We start from the raw sequence: 24976 nt of genomic DNA, 5'->3' as shown, positions 1-24976 counted from the left end.
GAAAGACGTGGGGGATGTCAGTAGACGCAATGCTGGAACTCTACAGAGCGTTCTTTCTCGGTTTTCTTAGATATAGCCTGGCCGTGCTGAGCAATACTCGTAAGACTAATATTCGTGTTCTGCAGGCAGTACAAGCTCAAGCACTCAGAGCGTGCCTTGGTTTGCCCAGATGTACGTCAACAGAGGCAACTATTGCGATTGCTCGGGACCATCCAATACAAACTCACATTACAGTGGAAGTCCTGAGAACGCACGTCAGACATTTTGCACGTGCTCCCTGTCATCACCTTGCAACACTGCCTTCAGAGAGGCGCCAAGCATCATTCTCTAAAACTATCGTCAAGTACAAGGACAAACTTCCCTCGGGCTTCACCACTGCATCTAAACCACCGATGCCCCCTTGGTGTTTTATTCGACCCACAGTTCAACTAAGTGTACCAGGGATCCGGAAAAAGTCCGAGCTGTCGTCACCTGTGCTGAAACAACTGGCTCTGCTTCTTTTGCACGAGAAGTATGCGGACAGTGTACATATATATACAGATGGTTCCACAAACATCCAGTGTTCGTCCGGTGCGGTGGTTGTCCCAGCAAGAGCTATTACCATCAGCTTTAGGACTGACCACTCCACGACGTCGACAGCTGCGGAACTAGCTGCTCTGCGCGCTGCACTTTGTTTGGTCAATCGGGAACCACCTCAACGATGGTCTATCTTCAGCGACTCAAAGGCAGCTCTACAATCTGTGCTATCTGCTCTGCGTCGCGGGCCATACGAACAGCTCGTATTTGAAATTCGATGTCTTCTCCATACTTCACATGAGAAAGGGCACCACGTGACGTTTCAGTGGCTGCGAAGTCACTGCGGCGTCATAGGGAACGAACGCGCCGATAATGCCGCTCGGGCAGCTCATGAAAGCACACAGGAAGATACCATCCCACTTTCAAGGTCTGACGCTGCCAGCAGTCTTCGAGGGCTTGCACATGAGATAACGCTCGCTCTATGGTGCCTACCAAGCAGCCGAACCAACCGGACCAATCGTCAACGCCACCTGTCCTCTTCGATGCATCTCTGTATGCCAACTGGACTTTGCCGAAGAGAGGCCACACTGCTTTATCGCTTATGGCTAGGCGTGGTATTTACGAAGTCCTATTCCTTTCGGATTAGAATGGCCGACAAGGCTCTTTGCGATGCCTGTCGTTGCGAGGAGACGCTACACCATGTCCTGTGCGACTGTCCGGCATATAACGTTCAGAGACAGTCACTGGCGTCCGTTCTAGCGCGCCTTGACAGTAGGCAAATGTCCGTTGAAACAGTTCTTGCATGCCGTCAACAGAAGACATCACAGCTGAAGGCGACGAAGGCACTGCTGAGGTTTTTAAGAGAGACGAACTTGGACAAGCGGCTGTGACAAAAATGTCGCGTACCACGCAAGAGTGACCGACTGACTCTGTGTGTGCAATGTCATGTGCTATCTTTCTCTCTCTCTCTTTCCTCTCCATTTTTAAATCTCTCCCACCCTGTCCCCATGTGTAGGGTAGCAAACCGGTTGTCCTATACTGGTTAACCTCCCTGCCTTTCCTTCTCTATTATTTCTTCTCTCTGTTTTTTCTCTCCAAAAGTTAACTTGCTCGTTTAAAAACACGGGCTGCACAAAACAAAATTAAGTATGAGTGCACCGAAGCCGTTAAATGCGAGCAGAATGAAAGGAACGAGAGAGAGAGAGAGAAAAAAAAAATAAGGAGAAAAAGAACCAGGTCTTTGGCGAAGCCTAAGGCTCGGAAGTGATACGGCTGAAAACTTTCACGGCCGTGGCACATTTTGCTCGAGGACAAGCGCAAAAGAAAACAGAACCGGGCCGGTGAATGAAAAAAAAAAAAGAGTGCGAAGTGCGCTTTACAAAGCGATAACAGACGGCGGTGAGCCGACAGAAAGGAGAAAACGCACGGCATAAGGGGCGCGGATCACATCAGGTGCAGCGCCGCAGGGCTTGTTCCTGTGGTGACGAAAAAAAAAAAAAAAAACGGCAGAAAGGTGCGAAACAAAAGCGAAAAGGCTGCCGTGCCATCTTTCAGGCCGTTTACGAGCTACACGGCGCAAGAAGGAGCGCGGCCGGGCATCGATCACGCTCGCGCGCTGGGCCGAAAGAGGGAATGGCCGACGAAAGCAGAAACGGGGTGAGGCGCAAACCACGCGGTGCCGCGCACACCTCTCCATACCTACCTGCCGGACAACGACACGAGGGGCAGCATAAAAGACGTCCGGCCACTATTGGTCCTCCGAAAATTGTGCACGTAGACACGTAACCGAGGGGTGCACGTACACGCGTAACAGCGCGGGGCAAGCACACGTCTGAGCCAGCAGACAAAGCGGCTCTCGTACCTCCGCGCTCTTGCTCTCGGGACAAGTCTCGTTTAGCGTGTCCGGGCGGCAGATCGACGTTAAACCACGTTCCTGAAAGGTTCGCGTGTTCTTCCTGCCTGGCGACGGATTTCTTCGGCAGCTACATTTGCCCCGTGGCGTCAGCGATAAACACGAGGCTGCTGCTGCTACTATTGACGCCGCCGACATTTATGGCGGCCGGCTCCTGACGCTACCATTGTTGCTCCGGCTTCCGGTGCTTACAAACAGCGGGCGACGTATTATAGCCCGGAGAGGGAAAAAAAAGTGCTTCGTTCCAGGATACATGGCGGTAGAAGGACGCTGGCCTCAAAGTATCATGTACGCAGTAGCTGAGGTGTCATTCTGCAGAGCAGGAACGAGGAGAGCTACTTGGAAGAAATTTATTGCGTTCCTAACAGTTGGACGAAGAAAAGCAGAATCACCTGACTTCGCAATGTGAGTGAACTACAAGTCGGTGCCGAGTTGATCTCTTGAGAAAAAAGAAATCTGAAGACTGCCGTTTATCTCGAAGTAGCGCTGTGCGGACATCTGACAGCAACAGAGATCCAATAGTTACTGCCGAACCTTTGATGAGGCTAATAAATCCCGCTTTAAGTGTTTTTTAGCAAAGCTGACGTCCTAATTATTAAGTTCAAAGACATATAATGCGCGACACATGATTGAAACGAGTGTATTAAGCAAACACTCATAATAAATTGAAATTTCTGGATTGATAACCACACTTTACGCTTATGTCGAAGAAGTGGAAACCCGTCGATATGCAATGAAGAAAATAAAACTAATAAAGCCATGGGATACGAAGTCCTAAGTTTTCGATGAACGCGAGTTCCCAATTCGTATAGCAAGTCGCAAGGTATTTCACAAACGTCCAAGGTCTTAAGCATAGACGTGTTACATCTATATACTCAATGCCACGACACATTGCGCAATCGAAGCCTGCCTGGTATGTGTACGTGACTGATATCGTAGCCGTTGAGGTGCTACGCAAGAAGAAAATACGAAAGTAAAAGCTTCTAACAGCTTATCTTTGCTGCTGTGCAATGAGGTGATCCTGGACATCAAAAGAACTTTCGATGGTGTGGTACATGAGGCTCGTCTAGAGGCTTTGAGCGCCAGTGGCGTCTGTGAATCTATAATGTGGTTTACTTCTGTACAGCCCCTCATTCTCCACAGTCTGCCTGTCTTACAGGTCCTTTAGCTGACAAATGTGATTAGCTCAGTATACGCTCGCGAGCCAAAGTATAGAAGACACAGTGCTTTCAGCAGACTTGTGGAAAGCGTTCGACATTAAAGACGTCATTCATGAATATTTTATAGCGAAAAAGTATTTCAATGAATTCTGCGAGACCGGAGCTGTGGAAAGGAGAAAAATAAAGGGGTTTTAACTGTGCATGTTTGAGGCAACACTGGAAAGGCGCGTGGGCTGCAACGTTGCGCTCACTTGCTGCTCCCCAAGATCGCAGGTCTTCGCTCTAATTGCAGTTCACTTACTACAAGCACGTTGTGTACCTGCAGGCTGAGAACCTTGCAACTCTCTAAGTGTGCAGTACACGTTTTAATGTGGAGCTTTCTTGCAGAGTTCATCGAAGATTTCTCTAACGACTATCTGTAACAACTATTCGGATATTATATATAGCCGTTTATATATATGGATCCAAAACACAGTGCGGTCTAAGTGTGAGGGCCGATGCCAAATGTAGTGTCCTGAAATGTGGACCTGCCCCGTGGAAATTGGCCACCGGTTATGTGCCGCTCTTCAAAGAACCTCTTTTATGTCGATTTCAATCACTGGGTATCCCAGCAGCAAACAGCACTATGCTCTGAACTCCGCATCAATTCATAACACGCCTCATAATCATTAACCATTTGCTACAGTACAATTATATGATTTATCGCATCAATACTACTACTACTACTACTACTACTACTACTACTACTACTACTAATAATAATAATAATAATAACAATAATAATGTAAACATATACGAATATGACAAAGAGAGAAGTAAAAGAAGTTGGCTAGCACTGGTCTCCTAAAGCGACAGCACATCCACCAATCACCATCAAACTAACCACTGCGTAGATGTCTACTAGAGCTGGTATCGAATATTTTCAAAGAATAAACTTTTTCTTGCTTACCGTGCAAAACCGCCCTATGAGGTGTACCGTAGTAGGGAACTTCGGATTAATCATGACCACCTGAGGTTCTCTAACGCGCCTCTAAATCGAAGTACACGGACGCATTTAGATATCGCCTTTATCGAGATGGGGCTTACGTTACCGGGAATCTAACCCTCGCCTTTTTGCTTAGCACTTCAACGCGATAGCCGATAAGCCACCGCGGTTGATTAAACGTAAAACACAGACTAATAAAAAAAAAAAACTTTTGGCGAGTGTTCGAATGATTCCTGGCGTTGCAAATCGGACATTGGAAAGCTCATACGCATCTCAGAGGTCACAAAGACAGTGTTAGCGAGGCTTAGAATGAACTGAAGTTCACAGATGACACTACCTTGTAGTATGGAGCAGGCGGCAGAACTCGAGCAGATGACAGCCACTGAAGATGGGAAGTGCGATATTAAATCCAGTTAACGAGCTTTTTGATTTAATGGTGTTTGTTAAGCTTGCAAATCAGAGTAATCAGTCTTAGTGCGGTTTATTTACCACGCTCAAAAGATCTAGCCGTGTACCCACCTTTTAAGCGACAGTCCGGGTCTTGCTCGCAGCGCGTTAACTCTGAAACACGTCCAGGCGTTGCAAGGTTCTACTGACACCGACAGCTTTACTGACGCCCTGAGCATCAGCAGACGCCGGAATCGCGGTATGAACATTTGAAAATTAAGTATTGCGGTTTTACTACTCGAAGCCTCAATCCAATTGCGAGGAACGTTTGTGATGGCTGTCTCAGGAATAACTTTGACCACCCAGGGTTCATCAAAGGGCACCTATAAGTACAAGCATGTTTTATCAAAGCTTGGCCTCCATCATACTATGACTGCCATGGCTGGGACCGACCTCGCGATCACAGCAGCAACACTATAATAAAGCCAGCGTCATTATGCCCACCGTATGCCACTGCAAGACTCGCATATTTTTATCTTTACAGAGAGTCGTGAGCCTTCATGAGCCTAATGTAGACCTAATGTGCTTGCGTCGCATCCCGTGCGAATACTGCTCCTTTGTGAGCCCGTCCACGGTTCGTAGTGCCTTTATTCTACTTTGGCCGACTCAGCTGCCTTCGTTTTCGGTAGCTTCAACGTGGCGAGGAGTGAAACTTCCTTTTGCTTCTTTTTGTATTTATTTTTGTCCCCATATAAACAACCGCTTACGCCCAGCCGCTATAGCGTTGCTCATGAAGCTAGCCCCGACGCGAGTGTCGCCGAAGCAAAAGAAAGCCCTGCGACGCGCTGTGCCAATTCTGCCTCTGAGCGCCTCCATTTCCCAGCAATGCCGGCGCGAAGACCGTCTGCAGCTGAGCATGCAAGTGGAAGCGCGTCCGCGGTGTGCCGCGTGGATAATTGACCTGGCCCGGTGCGCGTTCCATTTCGCAGCAGGGGCACGCATCGCCGACTCAGCGCCCGATCGCCTGGGCCGCCCCAAGAGTCGGCGTCACCGGCGCCTTCTTCATCGATCTGAGCGATGCCACGGGCGAGCGTGGCAGGCGGCAGCTGTCAGCAGCCGGGATGGTGGTGGTGGTGGTGGTGGGGCTTCCGTGTCAGGGCAGCCGGTTAATTTCGAACCACTCATCGCAGCCGTGTCCGGCGAGACCTGCCCCTCACGATTGGTTTCACGCCGGGATGTCAAGCGGCGCGCGTGGAGTCGCCCGCGCCAGCACAGCGAGCAGGGAGCGCGCGCTGCACGTCAAAAAGTCCGCTACTTTAGCGCGTATAGTCGTAAAAATTGTCTAGGCTGTCAGTAAAAGCGCCATTTATTTTGCCCTTTGTTTCGTTTTTTTTTCTCGCAGCCAGGAGGGGATCGTGGTCTCGGCATCCCTTTGTGCAAACGTGTCGTTACTTGACAACGGTGGAGCACGTTTTCTTCTGTCGAAGTTGATGCTGTATATAGGCGTATATATTCTTGCGTCTTTTATTCACCTGAGCGTTGCGTTTGACAAGACTAAACTAAACAATACGAAGAAGCAACAGCGAATTGAAAATGTTCTATTGTCAAAGCTAAGACTTGTTTGCCTGCTTGAATCACACGATATAATGCTCGTGTTCAGCTGTATCTGTATAATCTTAGTGTATTATGCATGCGGATAGCTATTAGTGAAGTTAGTTTTTTTTCCTAGTGTCATCATACAAGGGTACCGTTAGGAGCCATATAATACTTGAAATACGAGCGCGTTACTACAGAGGGACGCAAGAAGACAGAGACAAGTTTGTGGTTAGATTCTTCTTGAACAGTATCAGGCATATATGAGGCAATAATTTATGCTACGCCAATTTGCTTCCGACAACATTTTCCGACCACGAAATAAAGCGTGCGAGAATGGCTTCATAGTCAAATTCAAGTGCGACAACGACAGAGCGGGCTGAAGCGTCAAAGGCAACCGCCGACGAAAAAACGAGAAGGAAGTGTTGTCTGCCCATTCAGCTCGCCACGCAGGGACGCTTCGACGTTGAGCCGCTAGGAACAGACATATCCTAGTTTGACCTGACGCGCGCACCAGAGAACACGCATGCAATCGTCAAATGAAATACATGTAATGATCGTCATAAGACTGGTGTTCACTGCTCCACCAAAGCGAGAACGCGGCAAAATATTGAAGAAACTTTTGGAATGACTGCGTAAATTCTGCCAGGGTTGCGGCCACATTGTTTACGCACTACTGGAGAATTCCTCCTAAAAGTGTTTTTTCTTTGTATCAATGGACAGATAGTTACTTCTCCATAAAGAAGGTCCTAAAACTACCAATTTATGTTAAACTTACAGGAGAGCATGGCCATGATCATATAGTGATATAACTACGATCACTGAATAACGATGAGCCTTTTTCATTGTGTGCATATTGTAAGTAGATCGGGCCAGAGACATATTCTAGTGTGCGGCTAAGAACCTGACCATTTGACAGCTTTTCAAGGAAGTATAGCGGCAAATAGAAAAAAAGCCCCCAAGACCGTTGTAAGCATGATTAAGTAAATGTGTCTTAGTAGCTACAGTTTTACGCTACATTGGGGGAGGTTCAGGCTTAGGTTTAACTCCATTGTGCGAATACTCATCGGCTGCCGATGAAGTCGGGTTTTACTTGGCGAGTAACAGCTTCTTTGGTTCATAGTTTCGTTTTTACATCAGCAGACCTTGCTCCTAGTTTGAGCTGGCTTCAGTACTCGTAATCCCGCATATTTCGTACACGATTTACAAGTGACGGAAGCACCGGAAATCAGGAAAGGCAGAGACAACGTTGCCAGCTACAAGAAGTAAGCGAACGGGGAAAACATAGCTGCCGAATAGGCGCGAGCTCGAGCCGTAAATTACTGCGGCTCTGCGCTTCCGTTATACAAGAACTCCTCTTACAAGCACTCGACACGTCGGTATATACTTTGCTGCTTCACGTGCAATGGAGGGAAATTGATCAGCCGTCCCTTCCACACACTTATAAGGACGAGAGTGACCCGTGAATAAAACAGCGACACGTTATCGCCCCGCAAACGGAAAAACGCAAACTCAACTCGCGCTTCCACGTCCTCGCATGCAACAGATGATTTTTTTTAGTCTGGAAACATTGCCGCGAGAGCGGATATATACTGTCAAATGTTTAAAACCCTACATACACACCAACTCTGAAGAAATGGCTAGCACACAAATGAAGCTCATTAAGAGCTTTGGGCTGAGCAAGGATTTTAGCTATTGTCAACGTGGCTCGTTTGTGACGGGAGCGAGAAAAAAAAAAAGGAAGCGATTATTCTCTGGCGAGCGTTTTGAGCAAACGATGCTCTTAAGGCGGCGCAGGTAAGGCGGACGATCAAACTAATCCCGCTAGAGAAAATTAGCGCTAATACGGGGATTATATAGAGCCTCTGCTTCATCGAGATATGGAGAAATAGGGAGTGGCGCGATGTGTTCACTTAATCATGTGTCTTCCTTTCTATTCGTTTCAATCAGATTTGAAGCGGGAGCGAAAAACGAAATTGCGCAGTCCGTAAATCCGTAAGCTGATGCCAAATATCGAAGTTCGTTTTATTTTCAGCGGCATGCGTAAGGAAATATAAGTGATGCTCCGAGCTAATCTGGTGATTGTCCAGCGTCGACGAAACGCGAATGCGTGATATGAAAGAAAGCGGGCGACGCAGAGCTGCGAGACATGCACTGAAGATTCAGCGCCTGACTCACACCTGCTCACGAAGGAAGGAAAGAAGCAACATGACAGAAAGGAAAGGCAAAGGTGTTAACCAGTCTAGAAGGACCTGGTCACGAGGCGAGCAGTCAACGTAGCAGGTACCTATGAACATCCTTTTACAGTTTTTCATTGACTTGCACAAAAGCCCTAGACATATTTGAGCATGACATGTACGCAGCATTAAACTGTTTAAGCAAGGCTGTCACATTCTTACTGGTTTGCTAAGTTCAAAAATAAGTCAACAACCACCAGGTCACAATACCACGCGATGACGCCTGCGCAGTCCTAAGAGGAATTGTGAAACTGAAAGAGCCGAGGAGAAAATAGTATTCAAGAGCTTGGAACGTTGTAAAAGTTCCAAAATTAAAGTATGGAACGGCTACAATTTTATGCTTGTTGAAACCAAGTGCCACATGTTTTAGTAGCATTAGGTGCCCCAATGACACTCGTGACTGGACATCGCGGCAATTATTAGAAACAAAAAGCACCAACAAATTTGACTGATCATCTGACATCTAAGTCTGGGCTATTGGCCTAGAATCCATGGATCGCATGCCAATATTCAAGTTGACGTTGTCCGAGCGCACTTCAAACAGAATACAAGAGATAGGAATTCTATGTGGAGCTATTCGGACGTGACACCCCATTGCTACGTATTTTAACCTCTGCCTTTGATGTTTATATCTTCGCGCAGTGTTACTCAGCACTCTAGTTGGAACAAAATAAAAGGGTACATACGCTCATAAATAATGAGCGTATGTACCCTTTTATTTAGTAGGACGTTGTTTGATTTAACTTTCAAGAGTTCGATTCACCTCACGATTTTGCGAGCTACGTGATTGCCATTCGGTGATCAACGATGTCACCGAACACCGCGCAGTTCAAGACATCAGTACGAGTTTGAAAGTAAGATTGCCGTGAAGAATGACCCGACCGAGGACGTTCTGAAAGTACAGCGCCATGAATACTGGAAGAGAGAACGTCATCGAGTTCACGTGAGTTTGCACATTCTATATCGTCAATAGAATTACGAAAACGAAGGAAGAACCAGGGCGAACTAAGAAATGTCAAAGGTGTCCACAAGAGTAAGTATCCTGTGTTGAGTAAGAGATAGCAAATGAGTGCGGACTGGAGTTGCAGGCTTCTTTGGAGGCATCTGAGAAAGCTTTGAGTAAGGTTGATAGAAGTGAGAGGCAAAAGAAAGAGGGAAAAGAAAGAGGGAAGCGAATGCAGCGAGTCCAGCGGTGAGGTTCGTCATTCAGTTCTAACACGCGCTCGCTCCTCCAGCGGAAGTAAGGGGGGGGGGGGGCACAGAAACAAAAGCGAGCAGACGGCCGTCGCCTCGGGCAGCCGGCGAGAAAGTCTGGGCTAAGAGGATTAGGGCGTCAGAAATCCTGCCAGATCCCCGATGAGCCCGGCGGCGGGCTTGACCAATCAAGCGGGCCTCCAGATGCGCGATGGACTGTCGGAGTACGCCGCCCAGGCGCCCGTATACCCTCCCGTGGGGACAGCAGCTCGGTCGGTGTAGCGCTCTCGCAACGCCCACGGCACCTGCTACGTCTGGCGGCGCCTCGGCCACGGTTTCACCGGTCGTTGGTGCGATCGAGATGGCCGAGATATCCGCGGCATTCATGATTTGGAAACGGGGCAAGAAACTTGGGGACAAAAAGGAAACTAGTTCGCCGCAACGTGAATACTCGTAGCTCGACCCCCGGTGCTGGTGTTTTTTTTTTTACTTTTCTTGTCTTTAAGTCTGTCCGTGTTTACGTTTAATCACTAATTCTCCCGCTCGTTGAACTTTCTGTTCTATTTCCGTGCAACTCCAGCAAAAGAAACCGAACATTGTACGCGGAAATTTATGATCTGCGGCGTCTTATTTGCGTGCATTTAATTGTATGGAGGAATGCGTGTCGCAAGCGGATCGTTCCCTCCCCGTATTCGTGGTTTTGGATGGCCTCGTCGTGACAGAGCCCTCCTATACAAGCTAACAGTTGGCTCTGTATAAGTGAGCGAACGATTATATCGTCAAGCACGTGTGGACAGTCCATTACGTACGTCTTGTGGCTCCTGCGAGACATTTGAACACCTAATCTTAGGGTGTCCCGAATTTGTTAGGCAGCGGGCACTGCTCATCAAGGAATATGGACTTATTGGACTTAAGTGCACGACCCTAGACGATTGCCCGTTCCCGGGAGGATGCGCTGCTCGGCGTGAGGCCCATCGAGTCCTGCTAACTTTCATGAACAAAACCAATTTGGCCTCGCGTTTATAGACATTTTTCCATGTGAGTACTTATTTGTGTCCCCGTCTGAGTTATTTGTTTTTCCCCTCTTTTGTTTGCATTTTCTTTCCTCCTACTTCCTTTCCCCTACGTTTCCCCCTTCCCGAAGGAACAGGCAGGCGTCGTGCCCCTTTACGTGGCAGTTGTCAGCCTGTTCCCTCTCTGTTTCCTCTGTGTCTTCGTGTATACAAACCAAATAATAATAATAATAATAATAATAATAATAATAATAATAATAATAATAATAATAATAATAATAATAATAATAATAATAATAATAATAATAATAATAATAATAATAATAATAATAATAATGACTTGCAGCTCGCCTCAAAGAGGATACTGAGGAGGACGAGTAACAGCTTTAACGTCAGAACAGAGCCTCAACGAGCTAAAAAGACGGCAACGCGCCTCACGTACGCACACGTTTCCTTGACTTACGAATATTTAATGCAACAGTCTTGTTAGCCTAAATGTGGCGTACTGTTAAATCAATACGTTTTTATCGCATTTAGTAGTTCGATTTACTTGTTTTTACTAAATACTCCATTGTAAACAAAGCATTTCGGAAGCTGGGTGTGTCGCAGAGTAACAACGTAATAGCGCGACTTCGAAATGCATATTTGGAGCGTTCCAATAACGCGCGAATTATTAACTGTATATATATATATATATATATATATATATATATATAAATGAATTCACCGGCCGGGAAAGCGCCACATGCTGTACAGACGATCAACGTATCTTTGAAAAAGTCTATAAAATGAGCGTCTGAGAGTTTTATGAATTCGGGACGATGCTTATAGCACAATGAGCCTGTGGGAATGGTAATCGATGTATTGCATTTAAAATTACGTAGGTGCAGGTAAACATTTTGCTGTACTCATGTACTTAACGTAATAAATTATGCGGTATTATGTTCCGAAGAAAGCACACGGCTGTGCATCCGATGCATCGTACAGTGGAGGGCATTAAATAATTCTGAATTTGGAGTTCCAGCTTGTGGAGATGCAGTATAGCTTTACTTATCAGCGTTCGTTATACTTCGTTTTCCGGCTGAGAGTCCCTACACCTAGTGGGAAAATATTGTGGCGTGTAATTATTTTAGCGCTTAGCAATTTCTAGAGGCTTCAGCAACGTCGTCGCTGCAAAGAGCATATTGTGGCAAGGTCTGTTGCTATACGGTAACTGAGAAAATGCGTGCGAGCCGCAGATTTATTTCAAAATCAAAACAATACTTTGAGGTTTTGCGAACCATACCCATGACCTGATTACGAGGTATGTCGCAATGAGGTACTCCGAATTACCTTTGAGCACCCGAGGCATTTGCAGAGAAAGCTGTTATGAGGTAACAACAACGGCCGTTTTTGGCGCCGTAGTTGTTCGCCGCCGGTGTCAGTAACCACTATAGCGCGAAATGAGAAAAAGTGAAATCCGGGATCGTATGGGATTTGTACCCAGGCCCTCTGCGTTGCAGTCGAGTATTCTACCGCAGAGCCACGCCGGCGCTTGAAATTCCTTTGCAAAAAACGCCAGGCCTGCGCAAAAAGCGTAGCACAGTCACAGCAAAAGCTGGAAGAGCGGCATTTCACTGTAACTGTACTGCGTGTTCCGCGCAGGCCTGGCGTTTTTCAGCATGCACCAAATTCACGGTACACGGTCGCTTTTTCGTTTTGCCCTTATTGAAATGCGGCCACACGCCATGGCCAGAATTTCGTACTCAGCGGTGCAACGCCGTAGGTGCGAAGCCACCAAGGCGAATGCTAAAAAACAGGAAATATCTCCATCCAAACTTAACCCGGAAAACAGTAGAGAGGCTATGATAGTGATCGGCGCGCACATCAAATGCGAGAACTTGTCGTAGCAATGCCTTTGTAGTCTTAAATACGCATTAGCTCGAGAGAAGAGTGACATAAAACTAAGAGGAGACTATTGGCCGCGAGATCGACCTATAGCTGGCAGCAGCATCGCCGCGTTAGTGTGGAGAGGCGGTCGGAGGCGCGTATACAAATGCACACAGCGGCGCTTCGTTGTGAGCAGTTTTAGCTGATTGTCGGCGAATAAAATGCGTTGATTGCTGCTTACTGGTAATATATACACTATATACACTCCTCATTGTTGAATTGATGCACGAAGATCATCCAACGTTCCTATTACTAGTGAGAGAAGCGCAATCTGCAGATGAAAGAGGGATGCTCGCCCTGGATGACAGTCTGCGCTTACGCACTATATATATATATATATATATATATATATATATATATATATATATATATATATATATATATATATATATATATATATATATATATATTGTTGTTTTCTCTGTACGTGTTTAGCTTGTGTTTTGTGTACTACGCACTGCTGTAGCACGACTGAACTACTTAAGTGTTTACTTCTTGTTCATTTGTATACCAGTCCATATTCCTGTGCAATGAGTTCAACAGCACTCTTCACGCGAATACGCATACGCAGGTAAGAGTTTAGCACAGAGCTTTCATCGATTGATTACGTGCACGACAGTGATGCAACAAAGGTCCGGTTATTTCGTGGAATAAGTGTCTTTTTTTCAAAATAATAATGTCCGCTGCCTTTCATCAATTTATAACAACTCCACACAAACGCTCAAGATAATGTGAAAAAAAAAAGGATGAGGTCTTGCGTGAAATTATTCGACATAAATGTAAGGCACGCTGTCGGGCTAAGAATACGGGTGGTTCTGCATAAACTTCGCCGCAAGTTCAAATTGCGCGCGGCAACACCGTTTTATCACTGCCGTGTCATTCCATTGTCTGTTTTTTTTTAGGGACAGTTTGAGCACCGAAGTCTTAGACTTGACTCGATAGAAATATTTCGCTGTAGCGGGACCACGACCGCATCTTAAGTGCAACTAAAGCTCATAGTGAACTACAGTGCCGCAGTTATACACCTAACAACAACAACAACGCGAAAGTGCATGAGCCTCGTTTTTGTTTACCACGGAGTCGCTAAAGCGCTGCATTCACACACAATTTAATGCTCCTCATGTTTGGGACTATGCCAAGCGCACTTTACGATGTGCTTGAACCAAAGCGGCATCAGCACTGAAATGATTCTGGCGAACGAAGGGTATGACACCAATACACAGGCCTCTCGAAAATCGCACTCACTGATCTTATTACAATGCGCATGCAGCCGAGCAAGCCCATTTGCTTCTGTACATAATGTTAGGTATAGGTACGAGCAGTTGAAATCGCGCTAACTTAACAGAACAAACCGCCCTTTGAGAATGTGCAGCACGTACGCGCACATGCAAACACGACGTGGCTAGCAGACGACGCAGGGAGCAATCCACACTAGGCGCGCTTCAGCCAGTAGCCGCCAGGCGGCGACTCCGCTCGATCTCGCGGCCAATAGATTATTATTTTTTTTTAATTCGAAAGGCCCTAAATGTATAACCTAAAATCATAAATGTTGACAAACAAAGACTGCTAACGTATAGAGACCCACAGAAGACTCACCCCGGTACACCCCCGGATTCCATGTGGTTGGCCAAGGTGACGTCGTCGGACCACACGTCGTATTGCCATTTGCGCAGGCCCAGGACACCGCACAGCACGTTTCCCGTGTGCACCCCGATGCGCATGTCCACGTTCACCTCGGTGGCCTCGCGGACCACACTGCACAGGAGACAAACGGCAGCCGTTCAGGCAATGCACACACACACCTTCTGAGCAACATCTCAGTCAGCATCCCTACTAGCAGCGAAAACAATTCGCAGAAGCAGAAGTATTTTTCTTCCTTAAAAATAAATCTGCTACTCGAGAGAATCATTTCATAGACCTTAGCACAGGAACGTTTACGCCATCGACAGGGACGGAGGCGGCGTGTTTCTTGTGGAAAGCGCCAGCGGTAGCCTGGGTGAATGCAACGTGCCGGCTAAAGGAAAGCTTTAAAGGGAGCTCAGCACGACGCGACCAATAAAAAGACGATGGTGGCAGCCATGACCACCGTCCAGCGCGATGTGATATGAAGAATCGCTTCATTACAAGAAAGGTTACCACAAATGTTGGGAATATTCTTTAGCGTAACGGACACCACATGCACATGTAAACGTCTCTACGAACTCATGGTATGTGTATACAACGGGGACTACACAGTGGTTGTCGCAGATCAAATCTTTTAATGCGTTAAAGTAGCTATACTTGCTCCTTTTGGGCGGCGTACCGTTCACGTTCGACGATCCTGTTTTCATTTTATTGAGGCAACGCGGGCCTCGGGCCTCTGAGCGCTTAGCGAATACTTCAGTACGCTTTCGTTCCTCGTAATCAGTCGGGGTGACAAGCTTCTTGGGGCGGAACATTTTCCCAGAGAACGGTCCTGTAACGGTACTGAAGTGGAAAGGAACGAGCTGCTCTTTTATAGAGAGCTCTGACGTCACTTACAAGCACATAAAGTGTTTGGTGTCAATCGTCGCTTAGTCTGCTATAGAAATCTAGGGCTAACATAAACGTTAACAGTCTCCACTTGTATAATGAACCCCGCTGCAATTTTGCGGGAAGCAAAAAGAGAATATGTCAAGCGGTAAGTCATCATATGCTCTTTCACCGTCACTTCCGGCACTGTCTTGGGATTAGCCCACAATACTGCCCACCATAAAACCGGCTCATATTTTAGACTGCACTGCCTTCGAGATCGTCCAACATCTTCTGACTGGACTACTGTCAAGATATGCGTAGAAATATGATTGGCAGTCTGGAGAAAAAAAAATAAAACAACGAGATGCACTAAAAAAGAATGCTTCGCACAAAAAATAATATAAAAGTGATGCACGTAAGGAAACGGGGCAGCAGTTGGGCTGCTGAACATATGAGATTAGGGAGGATTCTGTAACCCCTTTTGTTACTGTCACTTGTATAACACATGTTAGTGTCACGCACAATGTATGCTCTGCACGTGTCCATTTCTTTCTCCTACTACGGCGCAGATTCACAGGGACACAAGAATGGGAGCGGTATCTCTCGATAGCTAAGCCGAATACGCGCCGATTGCGTTACGAAATATCGGGACAATGGACAGGTAGGACGTTTTTATGAGAATGTAGTTAAGCAGACCCGAACATTTTGTCTCCGCAATGACATACGAAAAAAAAAAAAAAAACCCGTCGTGGCAAGTGCCTAACTCGTTTTGAGTAAGAAATTTGCGTCTAACGCTACAACGACAGATATGGCCAGCGCACTTTGCAATACACTAGTTGATTCGGTGCGGCAGCCGCGTAGACCGTAATAAAGGCGGAAAGCAGCCACGCACTCATGCAATTGATTTACTGAAAGAACCATTCCTTTGCTCAGTTTATAGCCAGCGTTTACTGTTTCTCTGGCAGATTACTTGTTCGTTTCGGAAAACCCTGTTTCACCAATGTACTGTCTAGGAAAGTTCTCCATAAAAGTATGCGTACTACATAATGCTTTTCTCCGAAGAATTGCCTGTGTTGTGGATTACTACATATATATTGGACAGTGCCTTCAATACTGGTGCCCGTGGATACATTCAATGTACGCTTGCGTTCGTGTGTGTGTAGTGCTTTTGGATATTGTATTTTCTTTTCATATTTTAATTCTTTGTCAAATAGCGAGTGCACGATATTATGATACTCTGACGTAATCTACACCTTCCCAAGTCTCTACGCCCAAAGTGAAAAAAAGTTAACACATGATTCAAAAAACGAGGTGGGTTTTAGGAATCTTGGCAAATTTATATACAAGAAATACCGCATCCGGAGAAAAAAAGAAACATGCATTTATATAGCTGTTCTGTTTTGCTTTAATTAACCATCGTCATCGTGAACATCGTCATTTTCAGCCTTTTTTATGTCCATTACAGGACGGAGGCCCCTCCCAATGACCTTCAATTCACCCTGTCTTGTGCGAGGTGGTTCCACTTTATGCCTGCGAGCTTCCTAATTTCTTCACTCAATATAACCTTCTGTCGTCCTCGGCTACGTTTCCCGTCCCTGGGTATGGATTGCATCGCTCTAATTGACCATCAGATATCTGTCCTTCGCGTTACGTGACCTGCGCAGGTCCACTTTTTCCTCTACCCCTGTTCGTTCTCTAAATCCACGCTTCTCTCTTCCTGTCTTTTCATGTCCTGCCTGTCATTTTTCGTTCCATCGAACGTTGCGGGGTTCTTAACGCCTTCTCCAGTTTGTTATCCTCTAATTTTCCGCCCCATATGCTTGTTCTGGTTGAGTAAAATGATCGTACACTTGAGTCCTTATAGGCCAGCGGTAGATTGCCTGTCGTTATTTGGGAATGTCTGCCGTAAGTGCTCCAGTCCACCCTTATGCTTCGGCAGAATTCCTTCTCCGGGCGATTTCCCTCGAGGCATATCGCGTGTGGCCTTTCGAAACTCGTCGGTAGTTACATATGGGACTTCTGTGCCTCGTTCAACTTTGCATTTAGCGGAGCTGTACAGTTCAGAGTAGAAGCCTTCTGTCTCCTTCACTGCGTCTTTGAAATTGCTCATGACATTACCCTGCTTACCTTCTAGTGCGTGTATTTCTAGTGCGTGTAGACAGCTAAAACGGCACTCTAAACAGTGCCCTTTTAGCTGTTTTGATGCTGCCGGCCATTTTTACTGCTTCCGTCCTTATGTCACCAACTTTATTCTTGTTGATTAGCTCAGTGAATTCTATTTTAGAACTCGAGTTACTTAACTTCTTGTGCTGTCGTATCTTTAGTTAATCTTTCGTGGTTTCGGAGAGTTTTCTTACTTCTTGCCTGGGTGCTTTACCTCTAACTTCAATTGCTGCTTCAGAAATCAGTCTAGTTACAGTTTCTTTCAATCCTTCTATGTCGGTGTTTTCTTCTTCTACGGCATCGTATTTGTTCCTGAATCTCGAATTCCTTCGTTTCCAGCCCGATTTCATCTAGGTTGGCCTGTTTCGTAGTGGTTAATTTCGCTCCTGCTCTTCCTAGATTGAAGAATATCTTCACCCTCACTAACCTGCGATCACTTCGTTTCACCTCGCCCATTACTTCTCTGGGTCGCCAGATACTACAAAATCTACTTCGTGCTTTGTTTCACCGTTAGGGCATTTCCATGTCCACTTCCTATTTCTATGTTTTCCGAAGGTGTTCATTATTGCAGAGCCGATTTCGTTCTGAGAATTCCACTAACGTCTCGCCTCTGTTATTCCTTGAGTCAATACCATAGTTACCGATTGCTTCTTCCCGTTTCTATTTTTTCCCTACTTTCGCATTGACGTCTTCAATGACTATGGTGCAGCAAGTACACGACTTTTGCATTGCTAATTCAATATCCTCGTAGAGCTGTTCTACTTCGTCGTCATGGCTGGACGTTGGAGGATACACTTGTGCTGCTTTGAGTTTATACCTTTTATATATCTTCATCACGAGATTTCCTATCTTTCATTGACGGTATACAATTCTTCGATGCTTCCCGCAATGTCTTTGCAGATCACGAACCCCACGCCGGATACCTTCTTATCAGAGAGCCGTCTGTAGCAGAGGACGTGCCCGTTAGTCAGTACCGTGTATGGTTCCCCAGCTCTAACCTCACTAGGGCAATTATATCCCACTTTAGGTTTTCTAACTCGTCGGGTAACTCTGTTAGTCTTGCTTAGCACGAGAGGGTTCTTGTGTTGAACGTTTGTTCGGATCTAGAGATTATTAGCGCCCTCAGTTGCGTCGCAAATCCAACCCCCGCCGTGGTCAGATGTGCCGCAACTGTCGTAATCTGAAGGCGTGGTTAGGGTGGTGCGCGTCATTTGGCAGGTGGTAGCCAGATACCGCTCGAGGGATGCCACTTTCTTTCCAGTGAGGGAGTGAGTCGTAGAGAGTGTAGCGCAAGGATTATAAACCTTCAGGTACGCCGGTCTAAAAGCCACCCACAAGAGAAAGCATTAAAAAAAGAAGAAAGAAAAGTTCGACAGATCCCACTTCTGTGGGAATCGGTTTCATGCGAAGCAGTCATCGAGTATTTCTATGCTGCATTTTTTTTGGCTTTGAGCCAAGCGTTACGAGGTCGATCGACGTGTTTTTGTAAATGGAGCAGCTGTGTGCATATCGTGGGCTTACCAGACACGTCGACTACACTGGCATTAAAAGGGTAATTTTTGATCTGAAGTAACGTCAGCACTCATGTTAGAGCACAGACACCAGTATTATCGAAACGAAGTGCACTTTACAGTGCGCCGATGTGGATATCACACGTAACTTTCATTAGCGTATTTCTTCGGGGTCGAGCTACGCTTGAATATAGCTTGCTGAATCATAGGAATACATTGATAAAATATTTGCGGCGCAATTGAGACAAGCAAGAAAACAAGAGAAGACAGGATAGGGTGCCAGACTTTCAACTAGTTTATTTTTCTCACATCACCCAAATATATATGCTTCCTTCCAGATATGCGCACGAGGGGGGGCGCACAAGCGACTATTACATAGCACAATGAGCAAAAATAAAATATAAAAAAATAAAAAATAAAACTGATCTCATTTTTTTTGGGGTGATGTGAAGAAAATGAACTAGTTGAAAGTCTGGCGCCCTATCATGTCTTCTTTTGTTTTCGTAATTGTCTCAGTTGCGCCACAAATATTTAGTTAAGCTATGCACCAACACGCCCAACATCAAACTCTGCTAAAGCATAGGAATATAAATATTGTGTTTATTAGACTTTTATATAAGAGCAGCCAACATTGGAACCGCAATTTACGTTGACCCGAAATGAAGCCTGTGTCATAGCAGTACACATGTATTGTTTATTGCTTTGTTATAAAATTAGATAGCCAGCACAGCAACCACAACTGACGTTGCACCGACATTACACCTGCATAGGGTCTTTTTCCAAAGCAGTTTCTAGACCTGGCGTGGCTCTGTGGTAGAATACATGACTGCCACGCAGAATGCTTGGGTCCTAATTTTTATTCTTTGCGATCGTCGGGCCAACGCTGCCGAAGTCGGTTTTTCTTAACGCTCTCGCATTTTAATTACCAGTCTGTCGTCGCCGTTCCTGAGTAGATATAAGCTGTCAATCACCTGTAGCACATACCCGTATACTACGGGCCGCGGTACACGGGTATGCGCCACACGTGTTTGGAGGGAAGGGTTTGACGACGTACGCGACAGGATTTTTCAAGTTATTCATGTCATGACCAGGCAGTCACATTCGTCAAACCCTCTTACCCTCCCAGGCCAATTTTGGTCTACACCAAGTTAAGGAGGTGATGATGAGAGCGCCCAGACGTAGTCGGATAGATAGATAGATAGATAGATAGATAGATAGATAGATAGATAGATAGATAGATAGATAGATAGATAGATAGATAGATAGATAGATAGATAGATAGATAGATAGATAGATAGATAGATAGATAGATAGATAGATAGATAGATAGATAGATAGAAACGCTCAAAGTTCACTGGGTTCGCTAAGAAATGCTTCGCATTTGAAGAACGCCAGGCCTGCGCGGAACACACAGCACAGTCAAAGCCAAAGCTAGAGTAGTGGCCTTTCTAGAGCCCTTTGTAAGCTCTCCAGGTGCCACTACGGCAAGTTTGTAATGTAACCGTTTGTAATGGGTGGGAAGCTTTAAACCACCCACTCGTTACGCAATTTGCGTTGTGTGACTCCTGGATGTTATTTTACTCTTCTACCACGCTATATTACATCTGTTAACGCGATTCCTTGCCCGGCATGACATCTGTATAGTGTCTTTTTTCGTGGGATTTTCACGCACCGGCGTGGCTCTTAGGTAGAATACTCGACTGCCATGCAGGGGGCCTGGATTCAAATCCCGCTCGATCCTGGATATTTTTTTCTCACTGCACGCGATAGCGGTTACGGACTCCGGCGTCATAGGACAACTACGCCGCTAAAATAGGCTGCTGTTGTGATCTCATAACAGCTTTCACTGAAAAGAAAGCCCGGATTTGAACATGTGACTCTTAAATCTGAAATGTGGCCGAGTTCGCTATATGTGCTCGCCTCGCATGCGTTTGACCTCCGATATCTTTGAAATGCTTCAACCATCCGCATAGCTTTCGGTTTCAAAATATTCGCGATGTTGAGGGATTGAAGGATGGGGATACTAGCTTATAAAAGCTGCGCATGTGCATCTTCACGCGAGGCCACATCGCGCCAGAACGCATCGAGGCCAGAACGAAAGCTAGAGCTCGTAGAATTGATATTAAGGGAGAAAGAGAAACAAAAGAAAGAAAGAAAGAAGAAAAGATGAAGGACAGGCAGGGAGGTTAACCGGAAGAGAAACTGTTTGCTACCCTACACTAAGGGAAAGGGAAAGAGAGAAATAAACCCCCAGCTCCCACGGCACATCGACATCCTTACGCACCATCTATGACTTACAACTGCTTACACAAAGCACGTTTTATCCAGAATTCAGCGTGCGCCGTCTACTAGTTTATCACCTGTTGCTCGACTGTTCTAAGCACAACACACATAGGCAGCAACCCGCACAGGAGCTCAATTTACTGGGACTCAGACGGAACGTTTCCACTAGCCAAAATAGAAGACCCAAGGCCATCAAAGGTCCGTCACAAAGCGATGAAAGTCCTTTAACGCTTCTTTGACGACACGGCTATTTGTGATGAGCACGGACTTAAATACATCGCGTGTGTGCATCGTGCTGGCGTGCACCAAATATTAGCGGGATGTGTTTAAACTAGAACATCTGACCTCACAGAAGGCAAGTATTTTTTACAGCGGAGGTGTTTAAGGCGACCTTTAGTCCGTGCATAGCGAACAGAAAAATATTATCATCACGCCCCGTCGCGCGCTCTCCGTAATATTCTTCCTGTTCGTCTTCTTCATCTTCTGCTTCGCTCCCAGAACACGTGCGCCGATTTTTCCGGCGTGGGATGCAATAACTCTGATGGGCGAGAGAACGACTACAGAGAGAGAGAAAGAAAGAGCGAAAGAGAGAGAGAGAAGGAAGTAGATAGAAATTCTTGGCTAAAAAAAATTCTTGGCGAGGTGGGTTTCGAACCCGCGATCCAAAGGCAAGCGTCGTAACCACTCGGCTATCCAAGCACGCGAGCAGAGCATAGCATAGCCTTGTATAATATACTATAGCAAGGAGGTGGGAGAAGGAAGTGAGGATTAGGAAAAGGGAAAGGCAGAGGGGAGAGAGTAAAGCTTAGCATAGAAAGAATAAGAGGAAATAGAGAGAAGAAAAGAAAGACAAAAAGAGATAGAAAGTCAAAGAAAGAGAGAAAGCAATAAAGAGACAGAGAGAGAGAAATAACGACAGGCGAGAAAAGAAATACACGAAGGCAGAAATAAATAAATAAAGATAAACAGATACAAAAAGACTAGAAAAACAGGAGATGACAGAAAAAGAAAGAAAGAGCAAAATAAAAAGAAACCAAGGAGGCCGCCCAGCTCCACACTTACGTCAGACTTGGCACGAATAGTGCGAAGTTGCCTCAATATTTTCTTCAGTTTTATTTTATTCCCAATAATTAAGTAAAAAGGAGTAGCAGTCGGCAAGAAATGGCGACAACAACTTCTTCATTTATTTTTTATTTCAATAAAAAATTAAAAGGAGAGCGAAGACAGAAAGCAGGCCAGCAAGCAACGGAAACAAAAAAGTTACACAGTCTCACTAAGAAATGCTGCGGCGGTATAGAATACTGGGCTACGCATTAAATATTCTACGACATCGTCCTTTGCACGCCTTGCCGGCTGACGTCAGTTCACTCTGCCACTCGAGTCAACTACCGATTCCATCTTGCTGATGTGTAAAACCCACGCGGCGAAGAACGGCAGTTGCTCGCAGTCATTGCTGTGTCACAGTTAAGTAGGATCGATGTACTTTGACCCTTCCTATATATGGCGAAAAACGATTGAAGAAGCAGGTTGTACCTCAGCAACGTTAGTATATGAGGCGCCTGGCCTGCGAAGCACTGTCGCTAAGCCGGCTCTACGAGTGACCGAAGAGCTTGGGCCATTCCATTTTCCGAACTGTTTATAGAAGCAATAAAACTGAACTGCGCTACTTGCGCAACTAAAACGGCATGCCCCTGCGGAGTCTACGGGCCGCGCCGGAGAGCAATAAGCGTGATGCTCGATCACTTTCTTCAAGCATCGCTGACACAGCGAGTGCTACGATGAGCCGAACACGCTGTCGGCCGATGCCCCCGAGTTCGATTCGGCGAAAAGATTCCGGACGTGGTGTGAACGCACCGTAAGAAGATTAGAATATTCGGCTTACTCCGCGGAAGCGGTAGAAAAATAAAGGGGGCGGGGGGACGGGAAAGAACTTTGCTAGGTGAGCGGTTTGCCGAGTCCGTAAAGAAGGAGGAGGGGGTGCGGTAGATGAAACAAACGACAGAAAAGAGGCGCAGCGATGCAGAAATGACGGAAATCCGCTTACATACATGAGAAGACGTCGTCTGTAACGGTCAGCGCGACGTAGAACCACTAATATATATATATATATTAAATATATATATATATATATATATTTAATATAGTCAAACATCGCTACAATTAACGAACGCTTCTCCTACGAAATGGCCTGTACAACAAAACATGCCACATGGCCTGGCCAGATTCCTACCTTCTCTATGTACTGTGAACGCCACTACAACGAAAACCACGTCAGCGAACTTGCCTGTTCAACGAAGCGATTCATATGCTCCCAATCACAGACCTGTTGCTTTACAACGAGTATACGCTTAGCCGCACACATAACGCGCGGTAACCAAATGAAATTGATCTATGGATCTGCGAAGTAATTCCACGATAACTTTTAAAAAACAGCGAAAAAAAAAGGCGATAGTGCAGCGGGCTGCCCTCCAGCCTAGACCAAGCCGGATCGGTAGGCAAGCGCGGGGGCACGCCGCAAGGCGCATGTGAGTTTGAACATCCGGGCTAGCCTTGCGGGGGCGGCGTCCAGCTACAGAAGAACATCGTTATGACTAGCCACGAAGCGGCAGCGGCATTTGACGAGCTGTAGTTCGATGTCTTCTTACTCCCCGACCTCGCGCCGCAGCCCGCCGTGAACCACGACGGCATCAGGCCAGTGGTGGTTGAGCATTAAGTCATACCGCTGTGCAGCAGAAAAATGCACTTTTTTTGCCAAGGGCCGTTTGAATCTGCTGTGAACAAACATTTTTATCTCTCAGTATGTTTTCCTGTTTTATTAGGGTCCTTATTATTATTAGGGTCATTATTTTATTAGGTCAACGAAGTGACTTGTATAACGAAAAATTATTGCGGTCCCACACGCTTCGTTATAAAGGCGTTTCACTGTATTACAAAACTTTGTCTCAGCGAAGTGTAGAAAACGTGATTGAAACTTGTCCAGCAGTATTCTTAGAACTGTTCACGCGGCTGTCAGAACTATACCGAACGTTCGATATAGTTCGGTATAGAAGAACTATACCGAACTTTAGGTATAGTCCTAGAGAGTATTCTACGAAGTTTTATAAAAAAGTACTGAGTATCCGCCCCATTCCTCACGGCTGTTGATACTGCATTACCCACAGCAGGGGCGTAGGCAGAAATTTTTTCGAGGGGGGGAGGGGGCTTCCTTTATCTGTAGTGGGGACGAGCAGGCAGATGTGGTCGAGTGTCATTTTCTGCTCTGTATGCTATGGCAAAAAAAAATTTCGGGGGGGGGGGGGGGGAGCAAGGGCCCGGTGTGCCCTAACGTGGCTACGCCCCTGACCCACAGTAGGTGAGACTTTGGCGAATAATTTACGTAAGCTTACGGCACAAGAAATTAAAACAATAAATTAAATTCTGGAACTTTAAGTGCTGAAAACACAATATGATTATGAGGCAGGCATTGGTGGAGGGCTGCGGATTAATTTGAGAACCTCGGGTTACTTAACGTGGTCTTAAATCTACAAGTACGGGTGTTTTAAATGCGTAAGCGTTTTATGCCGACTCAACGAGAAAACTGTGCAAACTTGTCCCTCCGTC

The 24976-nt window shown here is 46.0% G+C and overlaps 1 protein-coding gene across 1 annotated transcript in view; it reads right to left on the bottom strand.

Moving 5' to 3' along the window:
• Positions 1-24976, bottom strand: part of LOC119372661 (adenylate cyclase type 2) — a 597485-nt gene that overhangs the window by 66207 nt on the left and 506302 nt on the right. Inside the window, exon 8 of the mRNA XM_037643118.2 lies at positions 14523-14681. Coding sequence (XP_037499046.1) covers positions 14523-14681 — 159 coding nt within the window. The remainder of the gene's footprint in view (positions 1-14522; positions 14682-24976) is intronic.

The sequence above is a fragment of the Rhipicephalus sanguineus genome, chromosome 1 (genome assembly GCF_013339695.2).
Source record: "Rhipicephalus sanguineus isolate Rsan-2018 chromosome 1, BIME_Rsan_1.4, whole genome shotgun sequence".
NCBI classification, from domain to species: Eukaryota; Metazoa; Arthropoda; class Arachnida; order Ixodida; family Ixodidae; genus Rhipicephalus; species Rhipicephalus sanguineus.
The sequence above is the reverse complement of the archived record's forward strand: the minus strand, read 5'-3'. Positions and strand labels throughout refer to the sequence as shown.